The following is a 20,286-nucleotide window of genomic DNA, read 5'->3' on the forward strand; positions in this document are numbered from 1 at the left end:
ATTTTGAGTAGTGAAAATACTTAACTAGTCAAACAGTGTACATAGGGATATGTTGGATTCTTCTTCATTGCTGTGGTTGAAACAGAATATGTTTAACCTAAAACAAGTAAGTTTTGTTTCAAATTGTAGTTATGATTTGATGCAGGACTTATCATGTGAGGGTCTTTGGCCTGTGTTGTACAGCAGATCAGACGAGATCATCATAGTTGTCCCTTCTGGCCTTAAAATCTGTAAATCTATTTATAATCTGGCTGTGGTCTCCTTGCAGAGCCCATAGCAGATAATTCTTATGTATGTCGTACATACTGTGTACTGTATGATCAGATTGCGTTCTGAGCAGGACCGGTGATAGCTTGCATAGATTATACGTCTGCGTTGTTTATACAACCTACTATAAAAATAGACCTGGGCAACATGTCTGTTTCCAGTTATCTACCAAGCTTTTGTGCAGATTTTACAAGCAGCATTGAATTTTTATTGTTTTACTCTATCCTGATATAAAATACTTCTTGTGAGATGTCTTGTGTCTTGTAAACGAGAGCGGTAGATAGATCAGAACTGTGATTATGTTGCCCAGATAAGTTATCCTCTACAAGATTTTTTTTTTTTTATTGTACACACTGGAATATTCTCTCTTTCTACTCCATTGTGGAAAGGTTTGCAGGGATGCAAACAGGGCCAGAGAATTAGCAAGATCAGGATGGTCATTGCCTTTGTGAACAATGAAAAATGACTCTTGGATATGAAATGCAGAAAATTATTTTGAAAAAGTCATGTTCCCTCACTCCTACCTGGCAATGTTAATTTATGTGAACTGATATTAAGTGTTAAATAACTCATCCAGACACTGCTCTTGGCAATATTACCAGGGTAGTCATTACACTAGGATGAATTCTCTGAAACCTTTCCTCAAAGTATGAGATACAAACAGGTTGTCTTCTAACAAGAATCATGGCCTACCTCTCTTGTCCTCTGTAGTATTCTTTGGACCTACACTATTTCAGTGGCTGGTAGAGTCCTGGAAATTAGGGGTCCTTTGGGTTTTCCATTGAAACTGGCTTGGTTTTTGGTTAGTTTGGTTGAGGTTAGGTTGGGCTTTTTCCCCCAGCAGTTTATAACTCTGTTTTGTCATTTGTACGGGGATTTACATCGGGTATAGCAGGTTCTTAATTTGAATGGATGAAATAGCATCTAAATATCTGCACAATTACTGAATTTAGGAAATACTGACACAGTAAATTTAAAAGATTCAAAGATGATTTACTCTATCCTACTCCCTTCTACCAATGCCTGCCCTTGAAATAGCAGCAGTTAAGATTGCTTTGAAGTAAACTAATCACTGCCAATATTTGGATCTAAAAGAGATGAGAGAGGTTTTGAATAGTTCCCTTTGAACAGTTATTTGGCCAGTCCTGTATTGTAAAGGTGGCACAGTGTGTTGCTACATGTTGAGTCCAATTTCAGACCTTCAGCTTTAGATCTCATTTCTAGCCATGCAAGAGGTGGGAGCACCGCAGAGGCAGGAGAGATTTGAACTTTTTATCACACTGTCTCAGTTAGTGTCTTCTTTCAGTCCAACGCTTATGGCGTTGGTGGCGAGCTGTGTCCAGATCCCTCTGCTGAAAGGAAGCTCACTCAGTGGAGAGGCCTTCGAGCAGAAAATGTAATGACTTCAAGGCTTAGCAATTCAGAATAAGAGTATGTTGTTGTGCCCAGTGCTTTAGACCGAAGGTACGTTAGAAGTACAACATATTACTCGTATTTCCTCTAGTTAGCGTATTTTAACTCACTTATACCCATTTTTACATATAGTTACTGCTTTGAACAGCTCCTGCACATTTTTAGCACCATCAGTGCAGCCTCTATTGCAAACTTCTCCTCCTCCCTGCAGGAGTAGTTATCCAACGGTTGACATAGCGCCTGCAATTCTGGGACACACTTTTTAATGGTGTCACTTGATGTGCAATGCAAACACACTCTGAACTATCATTAGAAGAAAAGGAAGTGCTCAATATAATTGTGTTAAAGATTTCCGTAAAGGCATAGGGGATGCTGAGGAAGAGCTTTTCAATTAAGAGGAGTGAAAACTCAAAAGTGAGAGCATTTAACCTTATAAAGTCTGGTACTTGTTTTTCACCAGTCTGATTACTTCTTAAGCAACACTTGAAATACCTAAGTTGTGTCAGAGGTCACTAGTGACTGTTGACAGTAACTGGTGGGACAAACATCAGAATAACAGAAAAAGGCTCAAAAAGATTGCAGTATGTACGTGCTGTAAAAACAGCATTAATATTTGTCCATGTTCTGACTGGCAGCAGAGCTGTCAGAGTTTGCACACTCCCAAACAGCCCTGCAGAAATGCAAACAAATAGACAGCCAGTGTCTTCTGTCTCCTTGTCCCTACCCTAAAATGCCTGTGATGGGGGGGTGCGTGTGCTCAGACTCTCACCTGAGACCAGGGAAGCCCAGACAGACGTGATCCGTCTCAGTTTGGTGATTCTTGCGTGTCAGTAGGAACTGCGTGCTTTTGCACAACTCCCGCTGAAATGCAGCCCCTGCTTCTCGCTGGTGGAGCGCCAGAACTTAATTAGGTGATTGTGGAAGACTCAGAAGTTGCACTGAAACGTTTAAATCTGATTTCTTTTGTGAAGCTGTGTGGACCCAGGCCTAAAGCATGAACCATGCTAATTACTACCTCTTCCTCTGCTGAACACCTCTTGTTTGAGGTGCTGTACTTCTCTCCTCTAAAAAGGTCGATTAATGTGGTTGATGTAAAGCTCTCATGTCTCACCATTTAGCTTTAGGATTACATTATGGATTTAGAATTTCCACTGCTTGTAATTTACTTCAGCCCCATCTGAATTGCAGCACGGATCCAGCGCCTGTTCATGGGCAGTAAGCCTGCTCGCGCAGTGCTGTATGGTCATTTGAGTGCTCTGGTGTTGCATCTCATTAGTAAATTCCTGCAATCAGTGAGAGGAGCAGCTTCCCAAGTATTTACCAGCCTTTCAATTGAGCCTGTAGCTTAAAACAAAAGTTGGAAAGCCTTTCAATTTCGTTTTAAGCAGATTTTGAGGTTATTTGAAAACGAGTAACTTTCCAGCTGGTTTGGTGACCTACATAATAGTATGTAACATTTTTACTGTGGAGGAAGTTTTCAAAACAAATATTTCCATTATACCATTTGGAGAAGGCTTGCCTTAGTCTTTTGGATCACTTAGGGAAAAAAGCTACGTAGAGAAAACAGTTTCTTCTTCTTGTTGAGCTCCCTCATAGAAATAATTGCCAATATTGGCAGCTCGCAGGTCTTTCAGATTCCTGTCACTTTTAGTGAGGATTTCCCTGCTTCTTCCTTTTAAAGGAACTCTGCATTGCTAACAAGCGCTCTGCAAAAATTTAGATGTACATTTGCTTAGATGTACATTCTTTTTGGATATGTCTTTATGATTGTATGTGAATATTTATTATACGGGTAGTATCTTCTACCTCTTAAAGTATAGGAAGAACAATAAAAGTTTAGTGTGGGATTCAAATATATATTTAATTCATAAAAAACATCTTATATATGTTTTAAAACTCTATTCAAGCTAATCCTAGAAAAGCGCTTATGGTAGGTAAATTACACGTTTTACTACTTGAGCATTAGAAATGCCATTAGTACAAATTTAAAGGACTGCAAAAACCAGTAGATAATGCTAATTTCAAATACAGAAACTAAATATATTTTGTACTATTTTTATTACTCGATTTCTTTTTTATTTTATTGACTACTTTTTATTTTAACTATATGTTCTTACATGCTGCAATCATAATGTAATGTAATGATATTAATATTTTATAGAATCTGTATTTGTAGTTCTTTATTTAGAAACAATGCAGTAGGTCTGAAGATCTTTGAATCCTTCTGGAATGGTGCCCTCCAAATAATGATAAATTACTTGTGCAGTATGCCATTTGCTAATTATATCCATGATTTACTGCAGAGCAAGACTTAAATCATTCATTTCAGTCTTGCGTAACAGTGCCATAAAATTTTTAGGTTTAAAAATGGTTTCCATGTGTATAATTTAAACAAATTTTAGAGCAATTGTATACACAAAATATTGCAACCATCCATTTGTTACATTCTTTGTCTCTCTTTTTTTTAAACTTGTACTTTTAATGATTACTGTGGTTGAAATTGTTATGCTTCATTTTCATAATCATAGCTTTTAATTCTACAACAGTTTTCTACATGTTAGATTAAGAAAAAGATGGCTAATTGTGTGTAGATACCATGTCATTCCTGAATAGCCCCACATTCTGGAAACCCATTTTAGAAATATTCAGTTTATGAATTAGTCTTCAATTAAAGCCATTTCTTTTTTAAAAATGAATTATTAGCTCTAAGATCTTCTTGTTTTCAAGCAGCTAATGTTGATTCTTTTTTCTTCACTCATCCGTACACCAAAGTACAGTTAACTCTCTTTCTTTATATTTTCCTCTTTATCCACACCTATAGGTGAGAAGCCTTACAAGTGTCCGCATTGTGATTATGCTGGTACTCAGTCTGCATCCCTCAAATACCACTTGGAACGGCACCATCGGGAGCGACAGAATGGAGCAGGACCACTCTCTGGGCAGACTGCAAGTCAAGAGCACAAAGATGAGACATCAAGTAAAAGTTCTGTGTTTATTAGACCAGATATATTGAGAGGAGCCTTCAAGGGGCTTCCTGGTATCGATTTCCGAAGTGGCATGGTCTCGCAGCAGTGGACGTCAGGAATGCTGTCTTCTGGAGATCAGCAAGGACAAGCAGCTGGCATGTCATCTGAAGTATCTTCAGAAAATATGAAGGGTTCAGACATATCTTCCAAAGGAACACACTTCTCTGAACTTGGCCGTGCTTACCAGAACATGGTTGGGAACGGTGTGAACTTTCAAGGGTCTTTGCAAGCTTTCATGGACAGCTTTGTCCTAAGTTCTTTGAAGAAAGAAAAAGAAATGAAGGATAAAGCTCTCTCAGATCCACTTTCAGCAAAAGCTCTGGGCTCAGACGGTGGCGAGGAAAAGATAAATAGCAAGTCCTCGCAGCGAAAAACAGAAAAGTCACAATATGAACCTCTTGACTTATCCGTAAGGCCAGATGCAGCCTCCCTCCCAGGTTCATCTGTTACTGTGCAAGACAATATTGCTTGGCACGGCTGCTTATTTTGTTCCTTTACAACTTCATCTATGGAACTAATGGCTCTGCACCTCCAGGCCAATCACTTGGGCAAGGCTAAACGTAAAGACAACATCATAGGGAACAACAAAGACCAATCTAGAGAAGCTTCAGCCTCAGTTAATAAAGTGAGCTTGCTCCCCTCTTCTGTGCAGTCCAGCAAGGAGGCAGTAGTTTCAAACATGCTGAGCCAGCTGGACTCAGCTTCTGAGAAAATGACCCAAGGACAAAATAAAGAGACCCTGGGAGAACAAAAGAGCACTGCCTGGCCCAGCCACATGGAATCCACTTTTTGTAATTTTACAACAGACTTCTATAAGCAGTTTGGTGTTTATCCTGGTGTTATTGGCACGGGAACACAAAATTCTTGCACCAGTAATGAATCCGAAATAAAAACACAATCCGAAGATGACCCAAATATTCTGCTCTCTGACTCTGTAAATAAAAGCGCTACTGATGACCTTTCTGACATAGCTTCATCTGAGGATATGGAATCTTCCAAGGAAGAAAACATTGAAGATGAGGACATTGACACAGAACCAGATATTATGAATAAGCAGTTGTCTGCCCTAAATAAAGAAAGCAGTGAAGGAGGCGACAATATACAAAGTGCAGTCACCTCACAACCAACACAAGGGCTCGTATCACCACTGCCGCAAGCGTCAGAAAAGCAGTGGCACAGTCAGAATCTTCTATCCTCCCATGAAACTGCACAAGGAGTGATGAAACCCGAACAAGTTCAGGGTCCACAGGTCCTGGAGAAGCAGATGAACATGTTGTCAGTCCTAAGAGCTTACAGCTCTGATGGCTTAGCAGCCTTTAATGGACTTGCAAGTAGCACAGCAACTAGTGGATGTATCAAGAGACCTGACTTGTGTGGTAAGTTTTAGACCTTCTTTTAGACCATTTCAGAAAACACTTGTGCAGAATCATGAAGCTGCTCTTTAAATATACTTAGTCATGTTTGTTAGTAATTCATTTTTTTAAATGTTAAACCCTGTGGGCCAAATTCTAGTCTTATATGTGGTCTACTCCATTGAAATCAGCAGTGCTGCATGCATATACTTATACAGGATTTTAGAAAGAACTTGCTTTTTAAACTAGAGTAGCAGCAATATAGACTATCTGTGCTAGTGGCATCTGAAGGGGATACTTACTGCTTTAGCATACTCAAAGGAGGAAAAAGTTTTAAAAAAATTTACATGGTAACTTGCAAACTTTTCAGTATTTTGATATAAGTAAGAACCCAAGAAAAACACTGGATGCTTTGCCAAGCAAACCTTGCTTTCTCTTTTTTTCTTTTTTTTTTTTTTTCCTGTCTTTGAATTGGGGTGTGTTCAATTACCACAATATTAATGAAATCAAAGGCCAAGTGCATGGAATGCGTCCACCTGTGGTGAAGAGCCTTTTTTTTTTCTTTTCTTTTCTTTCCCTCCCCCTTTTTTTAATTATATTTTTCTGGTTTGTTTCAATGGCACCCATACAGTAGTTGCCCTTGACCATTTTCACTATTCTAACCAGCAGTTGTACAAATTGTGATTTGCCTAATTAAGAATATGCCTCCAGGTAATTAAAAAAACAAGAACACCCCAAACAAACAAAACCACCATTTACCCTTATTAGTCTCTGATTTACAAAACTGCAGTTTACTTCCTCATATCACACACATCATATTTGACAAAAATGAAAGTTAAATCTATTTGGAACAAATGAAAATGAGGATTTTTTCAATTTATCTCCTATTTTGTCAGCATAGTTCTTGTTTGAAAGAGATTTTAGAGTGTAAATCCTTTGAAAAACAGTATCACTTTAAAAAGCAGAGTCAGCAAAGGACACAAAAACTTCAGTAATGCTCATTTCACTTAACCTTCAAACTAATCAGAAAACTCATTGTCAGAGCTGAACATGCATAATAAGATGTATTCAAGTTAAATAAAGAAAATGTGATCAACAGTTATAAAGCCTGACAATTTAAAATGAAACCCTGAGTCTGCAAACACTTGCGAGTGGTTACCCTGGTTAACTTAAGGTTAGTGGGAGCTTTGTTTGACTTTACTAGGATGGTATATGTGCTTAAAGCCATAAGCCCTTCTTCAGGCCCCTCTCTGCTTTTCCAAGTGTATTAGTTGGTCTGGTAAAAAACTCTGATTTCTCCTCACAAAGTTTCTCTCACTTGTATTCTTAGAGCATTTTGGCTTCACAATATTGTCATTACTTAAACTGAATCATGAGCCCAAGTATCTGCATGGCCTTACGTGTAAACTTCTGTGTCTCAATGCACTAAGAACCAATTCAGATAGTTGCAAATATTTCCAGATTCTTCAAAATCAGCAGTTACATTACTGATATTTAGAAAATAGTTGATAGTTGATTTAATTTGCAGCTGGTGAAATCCTACTTGGATTTTTCCCCCCCTCTATTTGTGGAGTACAATCAATCAGTTACCAAAAAAAAAAAAAATACAGCAGAGAAATGACTCTCTAAACAAACAAATAAAAAAATTGGAAAACTAAGATTAGTTGCTTTGTACAAAATATCTTTATACTTCTTCCCAGACATAAGATTTTTAAAACAACAACAAAAAACCCCTCTAACATTATTATTGAAATGAGGTCATGTTACTTCCATTAGTTTTTTGTTTCATCTTCCAATCAATTCAACAGACATTTTATGATGGCTTGAGTTTATATGATTTTAAAGACCATATCCCTTTCACAAGCTCTGCCCAGTGATAATGGATTTGACTTGAAGTATGAAGGAAAAAAAAAACAACAGAAGCTTGTCTGTTCTACTTTTTAAGCCATTTTTTAATGGAAAATGCAGTGCGAGTCCTCCTTTCTCCCCCTCCAAAAATAGCTTTTAAAAATTCTTTACTGACATTCTATTGAGTGTTTGCAGAATATAAGTATTAAGGTTGACTATTTAAATATATTATTTCATTTTTCGCAGTATCTCACAGCAAAAGTGGATGAGTTGTCTTTTTTCATTTGGTTGGCTTGGACACCGCCCACTTGAAAGTAGTGTTTTTGGGAGTTTTCATTTTCTCAGTGACATTTTATACTGTGAAATCACACTCCATCTGTGCATGCTAGTGCGGGGAATCTCACCTGATGTTTCTGCGCTTGCAGATTAGCCATCGGGAGCACCCTGTTCATTTATTAGCCTTCCTTCCCTCTTGCACAAAGCCCATGACCTTAGTCATGGTTCCCTTTGTCTCTCCTACTGCCTGAGAGATCAGAAAACTCGAGACCCACCTCCAGCACCCGATTCCAGGGCATGATTCTTGTGTTCCTTTGTATTTTGGGAGACTGTGCATTTGCCTTTCTTTTTACAGCCAATGATGTGTGGGTTGTTGACATCTCAAGAGAGAACACTGATACACTTCATACAGTCCTTGCACAATCTAGACAGCAAGGCATGGTGCTCTTTCCGCAGTCAGAATACAGTGGAAATAAAATTGAAATAAAATATCTCAGCTTCAGTTAGCTGAGACTGCATCTTTGATTGGCCGCACTAATTGAGTTAAATTTCTGGCTGCATAAAAACAAGCTGGGATTTTCAGTGATCCATGTGGATCATTTTTAGTTGGCAGATTTTACCTTAAGATAATGGGTCAGTTTTTAAGCACAAATCTTGGCACGAAAAGGGTTTAATTTCTAGAGGAGAATGCCACCAACTCACATTGTTGTTTTGGAAAGTCACCGCACATGGGGAAGCAGTCCTCAGTTTCCCTGTATGTAGAACAAGAAAGACTGATGATGTACACATAATTCATTTATGCTCCTATCATGCTTCAGGCTGTAGGGATGAAAGACACAATTAGGAAAGAACCATAATTACTGCATAATACAGAAATTTCCATGTCAAAATGCTGCTGAGAAAAAACATGAACTTTTGTAATATTTCTCCTTTACATATATAGCAGAATAGGAAAGAACAGAAAGAAAGAAAAAAATACCATTGACGAATTTAGAGTTGCTCCTGACCTGTACTGGGTTTTGGAGTCTCAAGTGACTATACCTAGGAGCCAATCTTGTTGATCTTTGCTACCATGCAGATTCTAAGAAGAAGACATGCCTTTCCTTGCTGCTTGGCAGCCTGTAGCCCAGCGTGGAGGGGGAGCCCAGGGCAATGGCTCCATGGCTTGGTAGCTGTCTTAAGCATCTGTGTACTCTGCTTTCACAGCCCTTGCTCATTCGAGAGGTTATGCTTGGAGGTTCTAGACCTACTTTGTATTTAAGTTTTGGAAGATCTGTTTTCCTTTCCATTTAAGCTCTTCTCTTTCTCTGCTTGTCTTCCCGTATACACGTAGTTGTATCGCAATAATGTTCTACCTCCTGTTCCAAGTCATTAATTTACAGGTGATTTGCACAGCATCTATTTATAACAAGACCCTTTCCTTTCTCTCTCTCCTCCTCTTTAAATTTTTCTGCTTTGTGTCTAAGATGATAAAATTTCCCTACTTGCATTTTCTGCTTGGGAAGTACTTAGGCTTTCAAAGAAGAGCTGGTGGGCTACAGAACTATTGGCCAAAGATAGTCCTGGGCGTTAGCTGGTTGCTTAATGGGTTAGTGCTATTGAATCCACACTTAACGATGTCCGAAAGTATTAGTTCCATGTTGTCTCTCTAAATCTAATTTGCTTCCATTCATGCTTGCTTTCCTCTGCAATTAGTGCTGTTTTCTCCTGCATAGGCTCCACCCCATTATCACTTCTTTCACTGCATGAAAACAAGGCAGGGCCCTTCTGATGTACAGTAGTAGCTTTGGAGTTCTGATCCCGCAAAGGGCTGAGCACTTGCAGTTTCCTTTGGAGCAAAAAGTGTTTAACATGGCACAGAATTATTAAAAATGTTCGGCATTGTAACTTTCTGAAATACCTTCCAAATGTGGAACTGCAGCACAGACAAGAGGGCTGGGCAAGGGGAAGATCGATTGTGGCAGATTATTACAGCTTTACTGTCACATAATTATAGTGCTCTACCCCAATGTTTAAATAGTGAATTTAGTTGTTGTAAATTGCTTATTGCCACAGGTGTCAAACCAAAAAGATTATCACGCTAACCCCTTCAGAACTACCACCAACATATAAAACACAGAAAAAGATTTTTAATTGTTTGTGGTGGCTTCACTTGAATCTTTATTGCAGGTCTTTTAAATTATAAAATCCATATTAAACAGAAGCAAAAGGCCCGCTATATCCAAGCTCTAGGACAGCTACGAGGCCATGGAAGGTCATCCTACTGCAGCAAACTGTAGTACTCCTGCCCATTTAAAGTATCTTGTAACGCGTTTAAGTAACCCAACGTTTTGTCCTGATCTGCAGTTGAAGGAGTAACCAGAATATTCTTTTCCTTCAAGGCAGAATGAAATGATACGGAAGTTTTACTGCAGACTTTTCTTTACCCCACTATGGTGATTTTGAAGAGGTGTCTTTAGTTTCAGTTAGGAGGTCCAAGGCCTGCTTTTAGTGTACGAACTGTATGGCTGAACGGGAGATCAGCACCTCGGCCCCATGCCTGGGTTTCAGCCGCACTTCTGGATGTCGCAGTGCCATTTGCATGGCAATATCAAACCAAACTCATACGGCTTGCTTCCTTTTTTTAATTAACTGGGACTGCCAGTGATCCAGTGAAGTTTGTGTTGCTGGATAAAAGGGCTGGTCTGTGAATAGCATTGTATTTGCCAAATGGTTCGCTAGTCATTTCAGTACAAACAAATGGATGGTGTCTGTAAGTCTGCAAACACTGTTGACATTTAGCCTTGTTTATGTTACTTTCCTTTTGCTGCATATTTTTGGCTAGAAAAGATACTGTCTGAGTCAACATTGACTTCCTAAGCAGAAGCTAAGGACCCAATCTTGCATCTCTCATTCTCGATGAGTGGGACTACTTATATGACTAAGGACTGCAGAATCAGGTCCTATGTTTATTTGACTTTAAATTTCATTGCTATATTCATGTAATTTAATTTGATTGTATTTTGTTGTATCAGAAATCGGTCAGGTGATAAGTTAGGTATCACCATTTTGTTTACTGTTGACAACTTTTGTTTCTTACCATTTTTCATATTGCGGTGTAACATTCCCATTCCATTTATGTTTCTGGAAATTAACCCCTAAAGTATCTGCTACAGCTAAGTGCTGAGTATCTTCTATTCCCAGTGAAACTGGAGGAGGCATTTAGTCCCTCCTAGCACCAGATCTGAAAGGGGGATTGTGTTTGCAAAAGGAGGCCTTGGTATGTGCCTTGATTTCAGACATCAGTGGCCAGCCGCGCTAAGGCAAATCCCTAGCACAGAAAGGCTTTTCTTTTCTTTGCAGAGACAAAATAATGATGTAAGCTTAGAGCTGTATGATTTTACTCTAAGTTTCGTCTCCCAGACAATATATTCTTATTGTTTTTGTCATATCCAGGTCGAATTTAAATTATAATTTAGGATTAGGCAGAGGCATAGAGATGTTTCCAGGTCTTTCCAAAGTGAGACAATGTTCTGGTTTGTGTTTTGGTTCAGGAGTATATATTCTTGTGTCTGAGGTATAGTATTTCCTATAACTACTCATAAACACGAACAATTTAGAGATCCTTGTAAGTCAAAACTAAGTGTACAATTAATACCTATTATGAGGCCAATTTTAAACAATTAATTTGACAGCAATTATAATTTTATGTTACAGGCTTTCAGAAATAAATAACCAAATTCATCTTTGTAATCTAAGGAATTTAGGGTATCTTTATGCAGAGATGATCTTGTTATGCACAGTGTTGCATATCTGGAATTTCTGAGGTTTGCTCCCACCTATCTTAGATATCTGTAGTACCAGGGATAAATAATTACCTGAGGCTTATTAATTGTTTCAGCAAAGAAAAAAATATATACCTTAAGTGTAAGCATTAATATATGTATACACAATACATCCACAATATATAACAAACCATCATAATAGTACAAAAATAGAGGTCCTGAATATGTTCTGTTATTTATGTGTTTGGCAAGCTTAGGGAATGGACTTTAGTATGAGTGAAAATTCTCTTAACATTTTTAAGGTTATTTATTGTCATTTCTATTTGAGTTTTTAATGGTCCTGTATTTTGTAATGCTTTAGCAGGAAAAAATACTGTAGTTATCTTTTTTCATATTCTTTAAGCAATATTTCTAGCTTAATATATTGTGCCAGGTTTTCCAATATTAACCAAGAAAGACAGTAAAATTCAATGAACGGCACTCTGACATCCACAATTTAAAACCTGTGATTGAAGTGAAATGTGTAAACTTCTAGTGGGTTATCATGTGCTTTGGAATAGAGTATTGTTGGAAGTAATTAGAAAATATATTAAGGTTTCCTGGTAATGAAGGTATGTAAGTTTTAATAATTGTTGCTTTCTGAATAAGTGTCAAACTATATCTTTAAATGTATATGGAGTTACAAGTTAGGTCACTTCTGAATGGAATGTAAAACAATACTAAAATGCTTCAATAACTTATCTCAGTGTTGCTAATAAAAAAAAAGCTGTTAACCATTAGTGCAGTTTTGAGTCGTTTTGTTAATTCATTCAAGAAAACTCTCTGAGAAACTGTTGTACCTTTTGGTAGACCAAAGACCACTCATGCAATCCACTGTTGTTCGGTGCTTTGAGAGGCAAACTCTGCAAAGCTACTTGTTGGCCTTGTAAGGGATATTTGTTAAAAATGCAGTCGTCTAAGGAAGGAGTGGTTTGTTGTTAGAACGATGCCATATATGGTTAGGCAGGTATAAAAGCGGGGACATTAGGCTTGTTTACTCTGTCACAGAAAATATCTTGGGAATGAGGGACCTGTTTCTCCTCTGTCACTATTAAAATCCAGCAGAAATTCTTGTGGAGGTCACTGCGTTAAAAATGAGTAATGCGGGATGGATTGAGCGTGTAAGTATTAGTGCCTGGGTGCTTGGCCAGGGTGAGCTACATACTTGGGTCCAGTCCTGCAGCTGGAAATATAGCCTTAGTGAGTAATGGGTATACGATGTCTATCCCAGCAGAGAAATACCAGGAGCATACAGCCCGTGAGTGATCTTTCTTGGTTAATCTTGCCTAGCCTTACATTAAGTCACAGTCTTCAATACTGCAGATAGCACTGAACTCTCCTTTTTGTTTCCTATGGAAAGAATGTGCGATAAGCGTCCTGATACTAGCCTCCCTCCTCAGACCCGCGTACCATTCACCCAAGATAAAGCAAGCATAGGATAACGAGCAACCAGTCGCATCAGCCCCCGTAGTATCACTCAGGTCTGTGGTAAGTGTTTCCAGGATGGGACCCATAAGAGGTGGCCTGTTGTTCGGTGCACCGCTGAGTACGCAATGGAACCTAAAGGAAAACATGACGAGGGCTCCCAGTGTCACATCTTCATTAATGCTGTCAGTTTTGAATAGCATATTGGTACTTTTTATTTATGCCACCGAAACACCATGAGTCAGGACCTGACATTTTAGTGTTCTGTGTCATACTGAGAAAAATCTGTAGTTCAGCAGTAGGACAATTATATTATTTTGGAAGGGCTAGAAATAATACAGCATTTGTGAGACAACTGTAACATTTATCCAGACTCAGTGTGAGATTGTTCTTCCTTTTATTTGGAGAGCACTTCCAAAAAAGTATCAACTAGGAGCAAAGGAAAAAAAAAGACAAGAAAAAGTGGCAATTATGAATCCATTTAACCCCCATCGGGTATAATCTCATCTTGTGTAATACCGCTGGCTGTTACATGCCTAAACTTCTATGCAGTGAGCTGTGAATGTAGTCCTTATTGTCCTGTGGGCAATATGACTAAGGAAAAAATATCTCTGTAATACAATGGAGCATTTGTCTGAACGGCGTAACCTAAGGTCCATAACATCAAATCTAAAGTTGTAATTATACAGCTGCAGTCACACCACTCAAGTGAAGGCTGTGTCAGCACTTGTATTATATAAGAAATCCTGTTTTCAAGGGTTGATGAGTCATATGCAAAAAACATTTCTCACTAAACAATTGTTCTGGTTGTTCCAAAGCAACGTCTAGGTACGGGCCTTTCCCCAGTAGGACGTGGTCACGTCTTCTGCAGTATGCCATGGCTTAACTTGGCAGTTTGTTTTGCTAATGAATGTATCTTTTCCAAGCTAGGAAATTACCTAGAAGGTTTGGGGTTTTGTGCATTTTTATTATTGTCAAAACACAAACTAGTGGGAAAAAACGCAGGGTGGGTAAGGTCTTCGCTAACAGGGATTATAACAGGTGAAACATGTCTTTCTCAGAATTATAAAATTAGGATTTTTTTCCCAGTTAGTCATCCCCAATGTTGATTTAAGTTCTCTGATCTGAACACTTCCTTAGAAGACCCAGTCACAATTTTATTTTTTGAGATGCCTTGAAATTGAGCCTTTCAAGCTCACAGCAACTGTTACTGCCATTTGAAGCAGCCGCACATTTGCTGGCAAGGAGCAGACAGGAAAGAGGTTTATTTACAGCAGCACCGCAGAGGTGAACTAGGAGCACTGTGCATCCCTCCCACATGAATGTAAAAGGAATACACTTAGGGTTGAGACCAAATACCAGAAACCACACAAATTTTCCTACTACGCGAAATCTCTAGATAGGTATGCTGGATGCGAGTGACTTCACCTAACAGATGCCCGTGCCCGGAGCATTGCCATTTACAAACAGGTGTTCCTGAAGCCGCCCCCACGTCAGGCATTCGCACCCAAGCCGCCTGGCCCGCCCCATTGTCCGTGGAGCGAGACGCAGGCCAGCAAGTTTCTTTAAGCCGATCTCCTCTGATGCAGGGCGTCTGTAGCGCCGTCCCCTGCATAGAACAGCCATTGTTCAGCTCGCAGAGCAACAGTGGGGTAGCAAATAGCATGGCATGCTGGGGATCAGAGAGGGAATTGTTCCTTAATTATCTCTTACTGAAGGAGAAACCCAAGGCATATCCCGATATGTGCCATGACTCTAACAGAACATGAGTCTCTTAAATGAGATTTGGGGAGGGGAGCTCACGTTCAGAAGCTGGCAGTCCTCTCCGGTCCTGCAGGTCTACCTGTGATTCACTCACTGACCATGGAAAAAAAATAAGGTTTCCGCTTTGGATTCTCCATTGTGAAATGGAAAATAATAGTACTTCTCTCCCTGGTAGGAGTGCTGTGAGGATAAATGAATTAATTAATGTTTGTAAAGCACTTTGAAGATGAAGAACGTTATATAAGTCCTCAGTGTATAAATGCTTCCTTCTCTGATATAACTACAGTAAGCTATAAAAATTTATTGATGAAAATAAACACACATTTAAAATATGTGTTGAGTGTGTATATCCCTCCTATATCCCAGCAGCGTTCATGGGCCCGACTTCCTGAGCAGCACAGCGCGGCGAACCCGGTGCTGAAACCTGCCTTCAGCCTCAGCCCTACCGGCACCAAGCGGCCGGCCCTCCGGGGCTCTCTGCACCTGCAGGAGCTTTGCCGTATTTTGGCCCTACTGCCTTCCCACCGAATCCATGAATTTTGACCTCAGGGCTCTTCGGAGTGCCAGCTGGGTTGAGCCGCCGGTTTTTGACCGTCGCCGCAGCACGCCAGCCCCAGCCGTGCTGGGGAGCCGTGCAGCACCGGCGCCTGAGGCGGGCCATGGCTCAGCAGTGCGTCTGGTGGGTTGCTTGGCCCCCAGCCTACCGCCAGCCCGCGGGTCCTCCTGTCCTGTGCCTGTGCGAGCAGGCCCTTGTCAGGACCGAGGACCTGCCACGCTGTCTGCCGTGGTTTGTCCCCTCCTTTTCAGCGTCAGTGCGATGCCCAGTGTTTGGTCCCCGCCGTGCTCGGCGGGTCCCGACGTTCCTGCTCACGCTTGCTGATCTGGTGGCTGGACTGGCTGTTGTGTGGTTTTTAATTGAATGGCAGTGACTTCAATTCGCTACTTGTAAGTTAAAATATTTTTTGCCTGCTTTTCAACGTTACGATCCTAGATTAGTCCTCGCTGCTTTACTTTCTATTATTTTGTTTTTTATTCAAGCCAGGAAGCGCGTTTAATCCGGAAGAGCTCACATGTATAACAAGGCAAGTTAAGAGGATGCAGGGAAGGAAAACCACCACTTCAGCCATATAGAGATGTGACATTTGTCAAGAGACATATAAGAAAAGGTTTGTGCATTGAAATGAACAGGTTAAAGACGAAATTCAGGATTCCTCAGGGGCTCTCCTCAGTTCACAGCTGCCACATAGATCAGTTTGTGGACCTTAGGAAAAAGGACCACGTTAGCCCTAATTGTGTCTTGTTTCACTTGTCCCTTTGCACAGCTAGCCCTGTTCCAGTCTGTGCGCTTGGTTTTCTTTTAAATCCTTTCAAATCTTCCTGGTAAACCTGTTGCTGGTTTAGCCTGCCAGGTGGAGTGCGGAGGAGCACAAGCGTGCTGCTGCTGTGGTGCAGGCAGCCCGCTGGCATGGGCGGGTGAGCCCCCAGCCCCGCTCCCCACCGCGGGCAGCTGAGGGCTCTGCTCTTTCTGCTGCGCGTTTGAAGAGGGTGACAGCTTTTGCTCAGCAAAGTCTGCTCCCGTGCCACGTTCGCCCAGATGCCAAACGCACCAAGACGCATCACCGGCACAACCAGACAGCCCCAAAGTCTGACGGGCACCAACACGCACCCAGCGGTGTGGCCGGTTTTTCCATCCCCCTAACATGAGAACTATTTAATAACAGGAGGGTTTACGGGTGTATTCACTAATCATTATATAACTGTATGTTGGGGTGAAAAAGAAAAAAAAAACCAAACTAGAAAAGCTTTCCCAAAGGATAGAGGTGGGAATCCCATTAACATGACGGCTCCCTCTTTAGTTGCCAAAATGATTGACAGCTGGATAAGGTCCGAAGATGAAAACCAAGCCATGGGGGACAGAGCGGGGAGGGGAGGGGGCCAATCAGTTGAATAAAAAACTGAGTGTCAGTGCTGGGGAAGGGAAAAACCCGCACTCCCACTAGAAAAATCCTCACCCTCTGCTCCCCTACTGTTTGTTTGGGGAAAATGCTGCAGCTTAATCAGAATTATTTACAAGATAATGGTCCATTGTTTGTAGTAAGACAGATGCTGTCTGTGGGAATTTGGTGTTTTATGCTCTATGCATTACAGTGCCATTACTGTGTACAGATGGGATCACAGTGGTATTGTTGTTATCCACTTTTTGGAAATTTGGAGGATCCTTACCGTGAAAGGAGGATCCTTAAATAGAAAGAGTTTTCTCAGGCCCAGAACTGGGATTTCTCTTAAGGTAGAATTGTGTTCGTACGTGTATGGGAGAAGAGGACAAGGTGGAAGCACTTTGCTTGAGACCTATAGCATGACGGGTCCCTAGGCTGACTTTACTTGGTGGTGGTGGACATGAATTCAGCAGATGGATGGATCCTGTGTGTCTTTCCAAAGGCGAGGAGATACATTCTGGTGGGGTATGTTGGTGCTCCCTCCTTTGGTGGTGGCTGGCAGAGTCAGTTGCTTAGAAGGTGGTGTGAGAGGTACACAAACATGTCTGTGCGAGAGTAGGGCTTGCCTGCTGAGTTACCGTCCTCTGCTTGTGCGATTGCAATGTGTGGTGTTCCCTGCCATCCTCCCCATGCTGCACGTTGAACACTGAGCACTTCTGTTTCATCAGAAAACTTCATCCTGATGATTTTGTGGGTGAAGCTGTGGGAAAGGAAAACTAGATTTTCACTGCATTCATACTGAAAAAAAACCCCAACAGAAACCCAAAGAGAAAAATCTTTATTTATTTAGAAGATCAAATGCAAGAATTTTCTTTAAAATTTGTTTAATCCTAGCAGAAACGCTATTTCCATAAGCAACCCCTTCTGGCCCAAGTAGAAAGTTCAGTGTGGAGGCCTAGAGCCTGGCAAAGGGGACAAGCCCGTGACATGCAGGTGGGTGACCCTGTGCCACGTGGGAATCGCTGCGCCCGTGAAGAATAGGGAGCTCTGGTGAGGCCAGTGGAGACGGCTGCCTCCATCGGCACGTCCATCCCACCGGCCGCCGGCGTCTGCTTCAGCAAAGCACAGGGAACAGCAGCAGCCGCAGGTCTTTCCCGTGACCCTGGGATGAGAGGACAAGGACCGTGCCGTGCAGAGCTCTGCAGTGCTGTGCCTCTCTCAGGAGCAAATCCTGTCTTGCCTTTTCCACCCGAACCGCTGAAGCCTGTGAGATGAGAAGTTTTTCCTCAGGTCACTGCGCTTTGGAGCGGGACCTGCGAGCAAGGTGCAGGACAAGGGGGTGGAGGGTGTCTGGGCGGGTGTGGGTGTATGTGTGTGTGTGCACACTTCCTCTCTCAAAAATCTGCTTTTAGTGTGCAATAGCTCACATATTACCTCGGCAGAGACCAGTGTGCACCAAAGGCAACCAAGAGACGACAAATCACCAGAAAGGCTCCAGAGGGGATTTTGAGCATCCACGTCTGGTATCCCAAGATCCATTAGCTTTCAGGTAAAATGGAAAACAATGACCGTCTTTTTTGTATGCAAGATAATTAAGCTGTCTTTCCATCACTGCAAAATACCTGAGTTTCCCCAGAGAAAGCAGAGGGTCTGGGGACGGGGAGTGAGACAGGGAAGGGCAGGGAATGGCTCATTTGGAGTCTTCGGGGCATTGCATCCCTCTCCTCCTTGAGGTTCCCTATGTGAGACACTGCTCACGCGCTCGTTCCAGAAGCAAGGCCGTGCAGCTGGAAATGGGTTTCCAACATCAGCATGTCCTCCTCCGAGTGGGCTCCCCCCGAAACCGGTGGTGGGAGGAGGCAGCTCCCGAGTCCTCCCTTCCCTCTGGGCTCAGCGTGCGGCCAGGGACGGAGGCGATAGAATCAGATCACGAGTGGAAACCACTCTGCCCAAGAAAAGGGATCTCCTCTGGTTTTTGTGAAATGGAGTTTTCCAAGAACATCCCTGAAGGGCTAGATTGACAGAGGGGGTTGCCATTCCTGAGTGATTTCATTTTTCCTGAGTGTTTCCAGTAGGCGCTGTACGGGGAGCGCTAAGATTTTTCCTCCAAGTCAGCATTTATTTGCAAAATCTTAATTTTGTATTTCCTGACATTTAAACTTTTCAGCCTAATGTTCTAATAAGGATTCTGTCCGTCCGTCTAAATAAAGCTTCGTTCTAATGAGGACACCATCCATCTCCTGAGATGGAGCCATAACGACTTCCAGCCTCAGTGTAATTTTAGCTAGGCTCCCTTCCCCACCCTCTTCTCCCCACAGTTCTTTGTTTGGGGTGTAAATTATCTGTTTGGGGACGAAGTTGTGCAGAATTTCATTTTGGGTCAAGTGACTGAGCTATTGTGTGAGCCTCTGCTTTCTCTCTGAAAAGGGGGATTTTGCTCACTCCCAGTTGTATGTTCAGTGCCTGCTTATTTGCAATTTCTGTTCATAAGACTGTGGGTTTTCATGCCAACGATTTTCTGTTTGAGTTATTGGAGTAGGGAGGTTGTGGGAGCATGCCAGTGTCAAAGGTTGTTGCTTGAATGATAATTAATAACATTATCAGACTGATTATGTGTTTAGATGTCCAGAATCAGGAGTGAATTGAACTTGTTAAATTTAATTCCTACCTCCGAATATCTGACTGTTTCCCGTGGCTGGGAGACTGGCATGCTCACCAGTCTCGCATTTGCATAAAGGACAAAACCGGGAATTTGAAAGGGCAACAACTAATGAGAATTGCTGAAATTCTGGGCTTCTGGCGTTCATAGGGCTTCTCCTACGGCACCATCGCTCTGCGAGCTTTCGCCAGGGAGAAGAGCGAGCAGATCGGGTGCGCGATAATGTTTATAGACCCCGGTTTCATTGTGTCAGCCGCTGACTGAAACGTCGAGTCATTTGAGATTGGAGATTATGTCTTTTAAGGTCCCGAAGAGCCGTTTCACATGCGACCGATTACCTCTGTCAGAGGCAGGAGAGCCGGGTCCCACCTCGGTGGGTGGGATCTGAACTCATGCTTTCAGAGGTCAATAACAGGGTTTTTAGACCTTTGTGCCTCTTGGTCCCTTATAGCCAGACCTTTTCTGTTAAAACTGTTTAAATTACAAACCAGTAATAAAAGGATCATATGTGTTTCC

General features: G+C 41.5%; 1 protein-coding gene across 1 annotated transcript in view; it reads left to right on the forward strand.

Annotated features, from left to right (window-relative positions):
* Window positions 1-20,286, forward strand: part of ZNF536 (zinc finger protein 536) — a 188,587-nt gene that overhangs the window by 60,224 nt on the left and 108,077 nt on the right. Inside the window, exon 3 of the mRNA XM_075510722.1 lies at window positions 4,502-6,082. Coding sequence (XP_075366837.1) covers window positions 4,502-6,082 — 1,581 coding nt within the window. The remainder of the gene's footprint in view (window positions 1-4,501; window positions 6,083-20,286) is intronic.

The sequence above is a fragment of the Mycteria americana genome, chromosome 8 (genome assembly GCF_035582795.1).
Source record: "Mycteria americana isolate JAX WOST 10 ecotype Jacksonville Zoo and Gardens chromosome 8, USCA_MyAme_1.0, whole genome shotgun sequence".
In the NCBI taxonomy this organism is placed as follows: Eukaryota; Metazoa; Chordata; class Aves; order Ciconiiformes; family Ciconiidae; genus Mycteria; species Mycteria americana.